General features: G+C 38.8%; 1 protein-coding gene across 1 annotated transcript in view; it reads right to left on the bottom strand.

Moving 5' to 3' along the window:
- Window positions 1–11,472, bottom strand: part of ret (ret proto-oncogene receptor tyrosine kinase) — a 29,996-nt gene extending 18,524 nt beyond the window's left edge. Inside the window, exon 1 of the mRNA XM_072676988.1 lies at window positions 11,168–11,472. Coding sequence (XP_072533089.1) covers window positions 11,168–11,231 — 64 coding nt within the window. The 5' untranslated portion in view covers window positions 11,232–11,472. The remainder of the gene's footprint in view (window positions 1–11,167) is intronic.
- Between the last annotated feature and the right edge of the window lie 3,295 nt (window positions 11,473–14,767).

Here is a 14,767-nt window from a genome sequence, read left to right as displayed (position 1 = left end):
TGCTTTATATCACATATATAATTATATATATATATATATATATATATATATATATATATATATATATATATATATATATATATATTTATTAATATTTATTTATTTATTTATTAATGTGTATTTAAAAAATACAATACAAACATCCAACTTACAAACAAGATTCACAATGCCTTGCCTTACCAAAAGAATTCTTATTGGGGTCTCTGTTTAGACATTACCCACACATTTATGGAGAAATCTTTGTTTTTTGTTATGGCAAATGACCACATTTCATAACTTTGAAGGAAGTAAATGTATGCTAATATCCACCTACTATGCATTTCATATGCAATACACTGTGTGGTACAACTTGTACAACTTGATTGTGGCTGAAATAGTCAGAATAGATGTACTCCTATTAGATCCTGTTCAAAACTAAATATTACATCAATGACTTTTATATTAAAGTCCAGAGTTTCTAAATATGAATATATTAGACATAGGACATGCACATTACTGTAATACCAACATCATCCTTATCATCCTGAATGTGATCCTCTACACCATCAACTTAGGCAGGGAATAAAATGCATCAGGAACAGACATCAGTCATCAAGAAATCAAATTAACAGTCTCTGTGGGATTGTTCTGTGCATTTCAATTTGGTTTGTCATCTCTCGCGGGGTTGTGCAGGACTCACAAATGAGAAACTTTTACACAGCATTTTCTACTGGATGTCATCATTATCAACCAATTACCAGTAAATCCATAATGCAGTTAAGATTTGATTTAAGATTTAAACAAAGATGAAAGGGCACCCTGGACAAGAGCAAACAGAGCAACAAAGCACAAAACAGACTGGTCTCATCCAAACTGAAACCCATTCATCTCCAAACCAGACACTTCCACACCTCAGTGCCAATTTCCTCCACTACTTCAACCTGTAGGGTGCACATGAATTTTACAGTGATCACCTGCTGAGCCTTAACGTCCTGACAGCATGGCTGGAATCAGCCAGTGGGTGAATTTACATGGACCAGTGACCAGGGAGCTGCACATTTCCTAAATTCTAAGGCTTTCATTTAAATGAAAAAGAGTCTCATATCAGAACAAAGGGAGGAGAACAAACTGGGGACCAAGCATCCAAGACAACATTAAAAATCAATGAAAACAAAGAAACTTTAAGCAAATGTGTGACTTTCTGCCTTTATACAGAAAGGTCAGATCTTATTAATTCCATTGAAGTTTGGGTCCAGACCTCTCTTAGGGTGGATTTCATCAAAGCCTTTGTTGTGAAGTTTACGCCAAGTGCACACTATCTTCAAAGCAAATGGAGAAATACCCAAGATTAAGAAATATGCAGCCAAAAACCTTGTATGTCGAAAACAGCAAGAAAGGTAAAAAAACAAAACACTCTTAACTTTCAATTGATTTATTATTACTATTATAGACATTTATTATAGAAAGATTTATTTCCAAGTCAGCTATTCTACTGGTCTAATTGTCTACTCAAAATTTCACACAATGAAAAGGACAGCTGCCATGTTCAAATGATGTCAAAGGTGAAAAATGTTTTTGCTAAATCTAAAGCTCTAGCCAGGTATTATTTACAGTATACCTGGTTTACTGTATCCCTGGTTTGGCAAATCAGTCTCTGACATGAAAAAATATTATTAAAAATCCTATTGTTCTATTTATTATTAGATTCACATTATGTCAAAAAGTGAAAAACAGCAAAAATGGAGATAAAAGTTTTTTTTGTGGAACAGTATACTGTAAATCCAAAAGATTCCTCTTAGTTTGAGGTATATAATATTATTGGTCCTGTTTGTTAGTAAACACAGTAGACACAATGCTTAATGAGGTCTGAGTAATTTAAAAAGTTGAAAAATAAGCCCAAGTCAAACCCTGAACTGGCTGTGCGTTGTTGTAAATGATCACTCAAACACACCATGCCTCACTGACCACGGGAAAATAACGTGTAAAGACTCATGTAGAGAACAAGAGCTCCAAATGCCCTTGGGACATAATTTCAATCAATGTCTCCTTGTCCCTCCACCGGAGCAAATTAGATTCCACTGATGCATGGGATGGAAATGTGACCCTTAACTAACTGAAGGATCAGGGACAGAGCTAGCAAAGGTAGAGCAGCCTACATGCACCGCACACTTTGGCCAGTCAGAACGCTGTATGACAGATTCATCACAAATTAAGGTCTTTTCGATCATCTCTGGGACCCAGCATCATTTTTCCTTAGCCTCAGTTCTGTAATGCAAGCGAACCTTACTAACTTGCAAAGCTTATTGATTAATCGCACAACAAAAGCTCAATATCATATTACATGGGACTAATTATGGCTTCGATCAAACACAGCAACACTGAATGTTCTACAGCAGCAGTGCAGTTCAGTACAGATGTGTGCATGCCACTATGTAAGGTGATGCTCCTTTGGTACTTCACACTTACAGACTTTTAACCTCTCCTTGTCATATATGTGACTAGCTACACACCCTGAAAACTTATGCTTTCATAGCAGTCACAGGTAGGGCTGCACAATATATGCTTTCAGCATCGCGATCACAATGTGGGCATGCACAGCAGTCATATTGCAGGATGCGTAATAAAACGCTTTTGTCGCTTGATGCAAAAGGATAATTCCTACTGTTCTCATTTTACATGACAAATCTACCAGAGACAGATAATATAGGGCCAATATTATGTATTTTACTCCAATCTTTTGTATATGGAGGGCAATATTAAAATTATGACATGCTGCATCACTGGTAAAATCTTGTAAAAAAAAAAAAATCTGTATTTTTACAAATAAAAATTAAAAAAAATATTTTAAAAAATATTGCGATGTTTATTTTTTGATATTGTGCAGCTCTAGTGATACTTTCTTGTTGTCTTTTACTGTGGATGTTTTCAACCATTTACAGAACAAAAAGCCCAATATGTGTTAATTAATTAATGAATGTCTCTGAAAATGATTTATTTATTATTTAATTATTTAATAGCCTTCATTTGATTTAATAACATATTTGAACAGGTGGTACTAGATTAACCAGTTTCACTACAACAAAACTCTACATATGCTCTAACTGACCTGGGATTTAGATTGAATATCTAAAATACCTTATGTTTTTTCTGAAAATTATATGAAATAATAAAGATTTTAAATATGATAATTTGCTTAAACTATAATGAATATAAGGTTCATAACTTCATAGTTTATTTTAATCTTCAATAATCATGTTTTTCGTAAGATGCACAAACTTCAGAGCATGACATGTACTTTGTGCAATGTGCAAAATATGTAGCGTACATAAAAGAAGTATTGTCTATTAAATACGCCACGTCATGTTTGTGCAATCTTACTAAAAGTGGTGGCGATAGCAGAAAAATCAGTACGATTTATACGCTCTCTGAGAGCAACTCAAGACACCAGCTAAACTAAATCATATAATGTAATAAGTAGCTAAATCAAATAGCGTCATGTATCAAATGAGATTTATTGGTCTGCTCTGTCTCAAAAGCAGTGGCTGCTGATGAAAATGATTGTGCTAATGCAGGCATGGGATCGGGGGAGCTCAGCCTGATCAGCTACCGCTACTTCCCTTCCAATCTCCTGTGGCCTGATCAGGGGAGATTACCACTTGGGTGAGAGTTTAAAAGGTCAGGAGTCATCACAGTTCAACAGATAAGGTAACAGGGTCAGAATCATGCATCCACAAATCGATGTTTCACACAAGCAAAACACACAAGGATTTTGACGTTATGTGGGTATTAATATACATATGTCATTCTTTGCAGTGATGGAGCTCCATAGACAGATGATGCGACTAGAGAAGACAAAGGACAAATTCATCACTAATACATTATATTCCGTGTGCCACACAATGCAATCAATTTAACTTTTACAGTGAATAATATGTGGTGAGAGTTAGCACTGGGTGATATATCGTACATATTGATATATTCAAAAGTATTTTATATAGGATATTTAAAAAGACCAAAAATATCACACTGGCTGCAATATCTGTGTGCAATTTAATTCCAAAAAATAACATATATGGGTCATTTATGTGGAAGTGGTTTGGTTTACGGAAGGATGATACTCTCACCATCCAACAACATAATCCAGTGCGGTTTCAATTACAAACTTTGTCTTATGTTTATTGTTAAAATGCACACACACACACACACACACACACACACACACACACACACACACATTACAATTAACATTACACTTTTCAACCATTTTAAGCAACAGAGATATGAGTTTTTTAGTCATATCGCCCAGCCCTAGTGAGTATTGCCCACTTATTATAGAACACTGATTACATATTATTTTCTCCTTAATCAGTTGTATAGGGTGAAATCAAACTAATTTACAGTATCTAAAGCAGAATTAATCAGTGATTCTAGATGTTTGGTTGCACACATGAAATGTACACAAAATGTTTATAAATATGGCAAATGCTCTTATTTATTATTAAAATGGCATTATTAAAAACAGCAATTTCACTTTTTAACTTATTAAATGACTCCTGTATGTTACAACTGATGGGTAAAATGGGAATACTTAAAGTACATAACTGGAAAAGTGGGCAGAAATAGTGTTTTACAACTATTAATAAAAACTAGATGAATTTCAGAAGTAGAAAGGCAGTAGAAAAATAACACCCTGGTGTCCGTTTGTGACTAGTGGCCCGGGTGATCCTCCTCCACGCCTGAAGAGGTCATATTAACCTGTGTTTTAACTCTGTACTGTCTCACCTGTTCTCTGTTTACCCTTACCATTACCTACTGCACTTAAGGCAAGGCCTTGTTGGTTTCCCATAAACTCTAAGGCATGTTTTTTATATGTCTATATGTACTGTTTTTACTTATATATATTTTGACCTCACCTCACTCAGTGCTCTCTATGATTACTCAAACTTCTATTGTAATTTGTTTGTGCCATGTAATTTACAATCTGTAAAAAAAAAAAAACCTGCACACAGATCCAAATATCCTCAGTTTCTAGTCACACAATTCCAGTATTCCAACAGTATTTCATCGAATTAGAGTGATAGGTAAAAGCTAGACCTTTAGGATGGCAGGAGGTGTCTTTCCCTTGCTGGTGACCACTCCTGTGACGTAGTCTATACTGTAATGAATTTGCGTTTTCCACAGAAACGTTTCTTTGGTGATCAAGATGTTCAGAATAATCATATCTGTCATATTTTGTCATATCAGAATATGACAAAAATATAAATGTGCTTGATATACAATACAAATCAGGATATTTTATTTCTATTAAGGTTTACAATTAAGTTGGAATGGATGTAATGCACCAGAAAGCTGCTATACCATTTAGAGAAAACTACAAAAAAAATGTTTTTACATATGGAACATATATAAAAATCAAACAATTCCTATGATATATTCAGAGAAGTGTCTCATGATCAGTTACCACCATAATTATGGCGTTTCAACCCTAGTAATGACAGAGTAATTGTTCTAGAGAACAGGCTGCCCCGTCATTATCCTTCAGAGCTATCTGAAACCACATGAAAACAGCAGAACAGAAAATAGACATAAATACATTAACTCCAGCCTAATGGCCAGTAAGACCAACAGCGATTCAAACGCATCCCATTAACTTTAACATTAAAAATGACTCTTTAAACAAAGGGTGAGGAATCAAAAACTAAACAACTCCATAATATATCTAGTAGCCTAGCCGCAGTACAAATGTCAAACTGCTGTCAAGAGCTGAAACACCAGACAGTGATAGTGGATTACTTCCGCTCCCAGTATGGTCAAAAACTCATTGCGTTTGTCACCATCCGTTTTCATGGGATGACTTGTCATAAAATAGATGAGATCCATTTTGCGGGAGGAGCTGCCAACCATCCTGTGTCTTTAATGAGGGATTTTAAGCCTCATCTGTTATCAGAGCTGTGTGCTCTATTATTTTACTGGCAGTATTTTCCCTTCAGAAGACAAACACACCATGTTTGCCCAGAGCTCTGCACACCTGCTGCACACCTGCCCTCTGACTGCCGCTCAGACACAGCCTTTGTTTTCCTCACTGCCAGGAAGCAAGGCACTTCAGTACCATCACTAACAGGAGCTTGTTCACAAGAGGAGCGCCGCAAGAAGCGCGCTTGCAACACATGGACACACTGATGCGTAATTCAATTAAAGACTGAAAATGATCTGAAATGATGTGGACTGATGTGCTTACTGTAGTTTGTTGATTCTGAAACTCAGAGCTAAACATGGATAAGAGAACGGCCTCCTTTGTTTAAACCAACAGCTTGATAGTAGGCTTAGCCCACAAGAAAGGAGGCCTTGTCATTAATATACTAAAACCTTATGAGAAAAGATACACGAGAGAGATTATAACCAAGCTCCAGCCAATACAGCTCGGTCAGCTAAAGGTGGCAAGTGAATGTGGTGAATGTTTTTGTTAAAAGTATTATCAGAATTATTTTAGAACATTTCTGAAAATTCATCTCAGTAAATATGAGGAATGATTTAACATAAAAAGCATGAAATGTATTGGGTTTCCATTGCCATGTCTCCAGCCTGACTCTTCTTGCTGATTGTTATTCTTGCTCGTGTCTTTTGTGTGTTTGTTCATTATACCCTGCTGTTTTCATTGTTTCCCTGCAGCACCCTGCATTCCAGCCTGCAAAGTTATTGCCATGTTTTGTATTGTTTTACAGTTGTCTCCAGGTTCACAGTTTCGAATGTCATGTTTTCCTCTTAGCACCACAGCTTTCTTAGTTGCTTAGTTCAAAAATAATCTGTTCGTGTGTCTGGTTTGGAGATACAGACATGCCTATGTTGGCCTTGCCTGCATGTGTTTCCACCCCTGCTGGGAGTTGTGATAAAGAGTTCTAGACATGTCCAAATAAGATGACTCAGCGTTTACATCCTACCAGCTCCCCTTTGTTTTATGGGTGAAGCAAATTGTGTTGGGTAACATGCTGAAAGGCCAGGGAAGTGCATAAAAGGCTCCATGAGCTAAGCCCTCTTCCAAGTACAAGTTCATGTGGACTGTAAGCCCTTCACCTTCCAGGACCTAGCTGTTGTCCAAGCAATGACTTCATGATCTGCTTTGCCAGTAAGTATGGTAGATCTTCTAGTGCTTCTGATCCTATTTTTCATGCATTTAGTGAGAAATCCCCTTCCACAAATGACAAAGATGTTGCTCTTGGCTCACAGGGAGATCTTATGAGTGAGCAGTCTTACTGCCACAGGAGGGGAAGTACCCAGACTAGGGTTGCATGATATGGACATATAATATGATGTTTGATAAAGTTGTGGGATAATGCAATGACAATTTATGAAGCAATTAACCATGATAAAAACATGGTGTCTCTGATCGGCTATGCTAATTACTCTGCTAATGTGTTTTGGTAATTAGCAGAGTGCTTACATCACTTGCTGTCCACATTAGAGAGCAGGGTTTAAGCCTTTCACAGGGAAGCACATATCAGGCTTCTAATGCTACTTTGCACTCCAGCACTAAACTGTTGGTAAATGGTTGGTGTCTCTTATTTTTCTCATCATCTGTTTATTGCAGAAACTCCTACAGCGATAGTGATAAAAATCTGACTAATCATGCAGCCCTAACCCAAACTTTTGATTCAGACTGTCCTTTGTCTTTTGGCCAAACCCACTGCACCACTGGCGACTGCAGTGTCTGGCAGCTGGAGTCTATAAGATTGAGGCCTCTGTCAGTGTTCTAGGCGATACCCACTATAGGACTCGCCTGAAGGCCAGCTCCTGGGTCGGTCATATATTTTACCCTGGGACAGAATCAGGTCCCACAGGCAGATACTCTGAATTTCTTTTTTAAATAAATAAAAGGTAATTTTTGATTGGTTTTGTGCTGGATTATTTATTTATTTTTACCCAATTTTCTCCCCAATTTAGCTGAGACAATTACCCACTTGCTCACCAAAACAAAAAATGCTCTTGACATTAAGAGAGTGACGGCAAGCACATGCCTCCTCTGATACACGTGAAGTCAGCCACTGTGTCTTTTCAAACTGCCACCAACACAGCATCACTGCATTCTCTGCACACTCCTGCCATTACCTCTGAAACAGGAATGCCCAAAGCATCCCCAGTACTAAACATAGAAGTCACTGGTCTGCTCCCCAAAACGCATACATTGTTGACAAATGGCCCAGTTATCCAAGCCTTGCACTCTAATGATTCAGCTGTGATCTTCGTACCAGATCCCAATCTGGTGCCTGCAGCAAACCCAGTCCCTAAGCCTATGGACCAGATTCCGCCCAATATCTGAACTCAGTCTCGGTTTGAGATTGTATCATTGACCCTGTCAGAATTCTCTTACTGTTCCTGATCCTGTCCTAATTCCTAAAGCAATGATCATTGATTATTGGACAATGATCCAGATCTTACTTCAGCCACAAACTCAGTTCTTTCTCCTGCCCCATCCTCAGTCCACGCTCTTGAGAGCGCACCTCTCTCTGTCCCACTTTGTGTCTTTCCCTGGTCCAGTTTCTGTTGCTAGCCCTGTCAGTGATTCAGCTATTTTCTCTCCTGCTCCTGTAGATGACTTAGCTCTTGTCCCACCTACATGTGTCGGTGATTCAGCTCCTGTCTCGGGTTTAGCTCCAGCTGTTGTTTTATTTTATGTCCCTGACTCTGGTCTGGCCCTAGTCCATAGAACTGACCCAGGTCTTGGCCCATTACTACCCCAGCTCCTGTGCAAGTCACTGCCACTTATTAATTTTGCTGTGACCCAATGTTTCTGTTTCTGATCCTGTCTTAGCCCACACTCCTGTATGGATTCCTGATCAAATGAAAGTCCCGTTTCTGGTCTCTCATCTGTCTTCTGACTCTTGCTGTATTCGGGATTCAGTTCCTCTTTTATCAAGTCCTTGTCTCAACACCCACTCCTGACTGAGTTGTTGTCTCGCATCATGGTCCTGAACCAGTCCTCGTTTCAGCCTGAACTTCTGTGTAATTCCTTGTTGCGGTTCCCATTCCTCTCCAGGCTCTAGGCTCCATCATGACACCCGTTCCAATTCTTATTGTTGATCCAACCCTGCCACTAGGTGTCCTATCTTTCACAATGGTCCAGGTCTGAGTCCCCCCTGCGGTTCCAGCTTTGGTGCCTTAGGAGCTGTGCATTAAGGAGGGGCTCTGTCATGCTGTCCTTACAATGGCTCCACAATCCACTGTACAGCCTTAACAGCACCCTGGGTCCACCGTACCTCCAGCTGCTGAATATTGTTTTCACCTGTGTCTAGTTATGCTGTGTGTGTGTGTGTGTGTGTGTGTAGACTCTGTTGTTTTCATTGTTTCCCCATGTAGCCCAGTCTGCAATGTCTGCAACGCCAAGCGATGTTATTCCTGATTTTCCTCAACCTGTTTTTCTTAGTTTGATTGGTCAAGCGTTATCAGGTTTTGTTCAAACTGCCTGTTTGCTTGGTTTGGAAATGCTGATTTGCCTATGTTTACCCTGTCTGCCCCCCACTATGTACTGCTACAATGATTTCTGGATTAAGACCAATACATTGGCTTTGCCTAATGCTCCCATGCACTACAGTTTGTCCCTTACATTTACAAAAAGTGTCTTAACAGCTGAATAAACTTTGAAAATCCTTAAACACCGACACATTACGACTACACAAAATAGACACATCACTGCTATGTGGAGATGTAATCCATAATGAAGCTTGAGCCCCTTTAACTATACTAAGCTCATATTACGAGACCCTGTAGTGCGAGCTGCTATCAGGACCGAACATCCTAAAATGTTCAATAACATCAATTAACTGTGATATTTTACACACCAATGTAAGACGACATAATTTATCATTTTATAGCTCTGACCCTGACTGTGGATTACACCTGCTATGCCCTGGAACAAACTATATTATTCCACATTAATCATTTTATAAAATCAGCTGCATCCACACTGGCCTACTTTTAGTATCTCCTCCCTCGGTGCAAATCTGGCAAGGAAATATAAGTCCCGCCGTTGTTTATCGAGAGACTGATAACCTTTACAATCGGTCCCTAAAAACTTGCGTTTCCATTTGCATATAAATTGAAATGGAGTTCACCACAAATATGGCTTGCATGTGTTGCTGGTTTCCACTGAGCTAAACTGTAGCTCCTGTCACTTTCATAGTACGACTCTTCAGACACCACAAGCTTAATTTACCATTTACTCATCGTCAGAGTCATGGCTCAACCTCTGCTCTCCATCACATGCCATAATGAGGGAATGTTGAAATGCAGCGCTCACATGCAGGCACATACAGTGGCATGCTTTCTGAAAGACCAAAATAGCAGAAAAACACCCTTCTACATTCACACTGCACCAGCGTGACTCTTCTCTTTTAATGTAACTCTCTGCACCGTGCCATTTCAAAAGTCCTGAGCTATGAGTTCGAATATAAATATAGTCGTTTTGAGAGGGGAGTGTTAGTGCAGTTGGACAGAGGGTTTTAAATGGGATTATAATATTATGATATAGAACAGTGTGCATATTGCTTGCAGGAACCATGTGGCATACTAGGTCACAAGGATTCAATGCAGCCTCTCACTTACAGAATGCAAGAAACAAATCCCTGAACATGCAGAATGGGATAGTAAGGGAGGGAGATGGTCTAGGATCTAGTATTTAAGCCTGGACACTGCAATGCCCGGCTGTAAAAATAAACAGGCTGCAGTATAAATAGACTCACTTTTTTTTTTTTTTTTTTTTTTTTTACACAACCACAATGTGCTACATTACTCTATTTATTACTTGGGGGTGAAAATATATGCAGAATGTAGCTTTTGCAGCTTTGTAAGACTGGTTTACTGAAACCAGCCACTCAGTAGCCTAATGGAAGTCCTAAAATGACTAAATCAGCGTCAGTACAAGACCTGTAACCGCATGAGCTCAGTCTACATGACAATTACTGCAAAAGTCATCAGACAGGCAGACAAGCAGAAGCCCGGAGGATTTCTTACACAGAACTTGTTTTAACTTCAAGGAGAACAAGTGTAAACGCGCCATTGTGCCAGACAGAAAGCGGCGCGCATGATACTGATGATAAACACGCACAGTTGACTCGTTTGTCATGAAACACCACAGGAGAACGAAAACTCGGCACCAGCGCAAAGTACAGAGTCTAAACATGAAACTCATCCTTACCTTCACAGAGGAGCAGGAGGACCACAACAACGTCCCCCCTCAGCGTTCCGCGCGCCGTGCCCATACTTATCAGTCATAAGTGGGGTTTCAGAATCAACGGACTAAATCAACTTGATGAACTGAGCCGCTGCTTGGTGGGGCTGTTTAAAAAAAAATACCCGAAGAAATTTAAACGTTTAACCTTTTTCGCAGGAGCCAAAAAAGTCCGTAGGCTGAGTATCCCATTGACGAGTTGGTCAGTGCAGCGCTAACGTTAGCTGCGTAGCATGTGTGAGGCGATGCAGGGGGAGGAGGAGGAGGTTCAGACCACACTCACATCCTCAGCTGGATTTTCCACAGCATCACCAGATACGAAGCTTCCCGTGCACAGAAAGTCTGACAGGATAAAGAAGGGAAACATGAAATTGGAGTCTGATAAGTAGCCTAAACAAATGACTTGGAGTACAGTGCATCACTGACACCCACACTACACAGCCTACCGGTACAAGCTTCTTTAAGTAGATGTGGAAATCCACATAACACCTAATTACTCTCCAGAAAAGATGCATTTAGTAGTATATATAGGATATATAGGATTTTTATTCTCTTTAGTTTCACATGTTCGACAAGACAGGCTTCTTACATTAGATATTATTAGACATTATCTAATGTTTATATATATATAAAATACCTATTAAAAACATTAGATTTGTTTTCACCTTCTAGCTTGTTGGTAACTAAGCTAATGTAAGAAGCCTGTCCTGAAAAGGGAAAAAAATATATGTACATATATATATATATATATATATATATATATATATATATATATATATATATATGTGTGTGTGTGTGTGTGTATACATGTGTGTGTTTGTTTTTACCGTTATAATTTAATAATCATTTTTAATTTATATTATTATATTATTATTTAAAATATTTTTTGAAAATGAAAATCGTTGAAAACTCCTCTATTTTTCCACTGACAGGAGATTTTTTATTTAATTCATCTTTATGGTATTTTGTTTAACCACGGCTATAAAAACAGAAGCACATGCAGTGGTAAAATGACTTTTTGAAAAGTGAGAAATGATGAGTGATGAATGCAGTGGCTCTGAACTTGTGTTTCAGTGCCTGGATGATGTCTGTGACTCCAGGCTCAGGCGCTGCTGGTCGAGGCTGGGGCTCCCTGTCTACGGGCTCTCTCATTGGCTGACTAACTCGCATGGCGATGTTTTTTTCCCCGCCAGTATTTACACAAATCCCGCCTCCTGCGCTGAGATTGGATATGATTGACCCACCGTCTGCGTTAGGATTGGTCCTTTTTTGCAGTCTGCGTGAGAGTGGGAACTGCTATCCAATCTTGGAACAGGAGAGTGAAGCCTTGTCGGAAAACGGGGTGAGTTAAAAAAAACACAAGTCCCTCAATTTACGTTGAGTAGGACAGCCATGATGCATTGCCCTGCCTCCGGGGCTGGTCACTAGTCCGTCACACGACAATCACACCAATCGATGTCTACACGGCTGAACACCGAATGAAACCTATACGAAGCTGAAATGGCTCTAAAGTGTGCTGGGTTTATCCCAGGACCGTGCACTTTTCCAACAGACAATTGTCCCTAAACTGCTGACCTGTTTCAGGGCGCCAACCAAGACAAGGTATTTGTTTCATTCAGGTCAGTTTGAAAAGAGCTGTGTAAATGAATTGCCTAACATACTGAAATATCCAGACTCATTTTTTAATATGGAATAACAAATTTTTTTTATTCAGATATTCCAACGGATGAGCCGAGTTTTCCCCCCAGAGGAAACAGTAAAACAAATGGAAACAACAATAAATACAGGTCCCATAAAATGTAGAAAAAGGTGTAGAAAATGTCAAAAGGTTTGATCCTGCCTTTGTATAATTTCAGTACTGGAGGAAGAATTTCTCTGAATAATTTAGTAAACCATTTCCCATACATAGGACACATGATATTTTACGTGCGCCACTTTATATTAAATTTATTTTGTCTACAATCCTACAACAAACAATATTAGTCAAAATAAAAAAAATACAGTTGTGTTTTGACAGAAATTATACCTGAAAGAAACTAAAAAACTCAGAGCATCTGGTATTTACTGAACAGGACTGGGTTTCCTGAAAGCACTTTAGAAGATTATGATGATTCTTTAATGGTAGAGGGAGCATCGCACAGAGGGCTCTCTCTACCAGTTAGGATGTTCCTAACACTAAGATCCTTTTGGGAAACTGGGTCCGAATTGTTGATTTGAGGATGCTCTTGTTTTGTAAACAATATTTATCATACTGTAGATGCTCTTGATATTGCCCCACAAGAAGGCATTGTTTACATAGCTATACATAAAAGGGCACATAACCAAGCCTAAAAGGTCTACATTACCAAAGCTCAGATTACTCTACAGCAGGCACACAAAGGTATTTTGAGACATATGGTCAATGTAAATCAATACAAACAAGCAAATGCAAAGACAGATCCATGACATATATGACCACACTGTAGTTTTTTTTTTCATTTTCTTTTGTAATGCAACTGTGATAGCATTGCCTGGAGATATGAGTCCATTTAAAGCAGAAACGCATTAATAGTGAATGTATTTTGGCAATTATTTTTGAAAGTAATAACCCATATGTACTTGTTTTAGCTCAGACTGTTTGCTGACTATGCATTAGATTCACATATAATGATAACTAGGAGCTCTCGCTAGCTGAAATGACAATGATAATGAGATGTGATAATGAGAAACACATTCCCATTGGGACCTTGTGTAACAATGATCATTAGTCCACTTCCTAAATCAGTTGACCAATTAACGTCCATCTTTAGGGCAGCTCAACTAATGTGGGTAATTTGATCACCTCGAAATGAAAAGCTTTCTCATGAACTGACAGAGAAGGAGGTCTTTGATTGAATTCATAAAAAACACTGAATGGTATTAAAGCCTTCCAGTAGATTTTCCAGTGGATTTCAGAATAGCCTTTTACTATAGAACTGTAAAGATTCAGGACAATCTTAGGTCTCTCAACTAAGAGAGAGACAGACACTATTTGGTCAAATGACTGACTATATGGTAATTTATGTCTTTATGCTGCTGTCTATAACACTTTATTAATAAGAAGGCTCTTTCTGACGGAGTGTTCAGTGTAAAGCAACTCTCTTAGGGAGATAAAATCTTCACATCCTGACCTGTTGTCTCTGAGTATCATTCCCTCAGGACAGAGGTCAGAGATGTTGTTAGACATCTGTCATTCAAAGTTCATGTCATGTTAAACAAAAATGTTTGCTTATATTGACGCCTAGCGTATTTGATGAAGGGCCACTTGTGGCCAAGCTCGTAAGCCGACAGTGTAATTTCCCTGATTTCACATTAGTGTGGGTCTGAAAAGTGTTGGTCTTATTAGAGCCACTCCTTGGTGAGCAGTCCAGCTTGACCCCCATTAAAGAACTGTCAGCTGAAGAGCAGATGGTACCCACTCTCTGTCTCACAGCACTCGCGGGGGGTGGCTATGGCAACCAATTCATAATGGCCACCCCTGAAGTGGTGGAATCACTCATTCTAATTTGTTAAGTAGCACTTCAGTCTATTTGATTTAATCAGTACATT

This window comes from Salminus brasiliensis, chromosome 4 (genome assembly GCF_030463535.1).
Source record: "Salminus brasiliensis chromosome 4, fSalBra1.hap2, whole genome shotgun sequence".
Lineage (NCBI taxonomy): Eukaryota > Metazoa > Chordata > Actinopteri > Characiformes > Bryconidae > Salminus > Salminus brasiliensis.
Note: the sequence above shows the minus strand (reverse complement) of the source record. Positions and strands in the feature narration are given on the sequence as shown.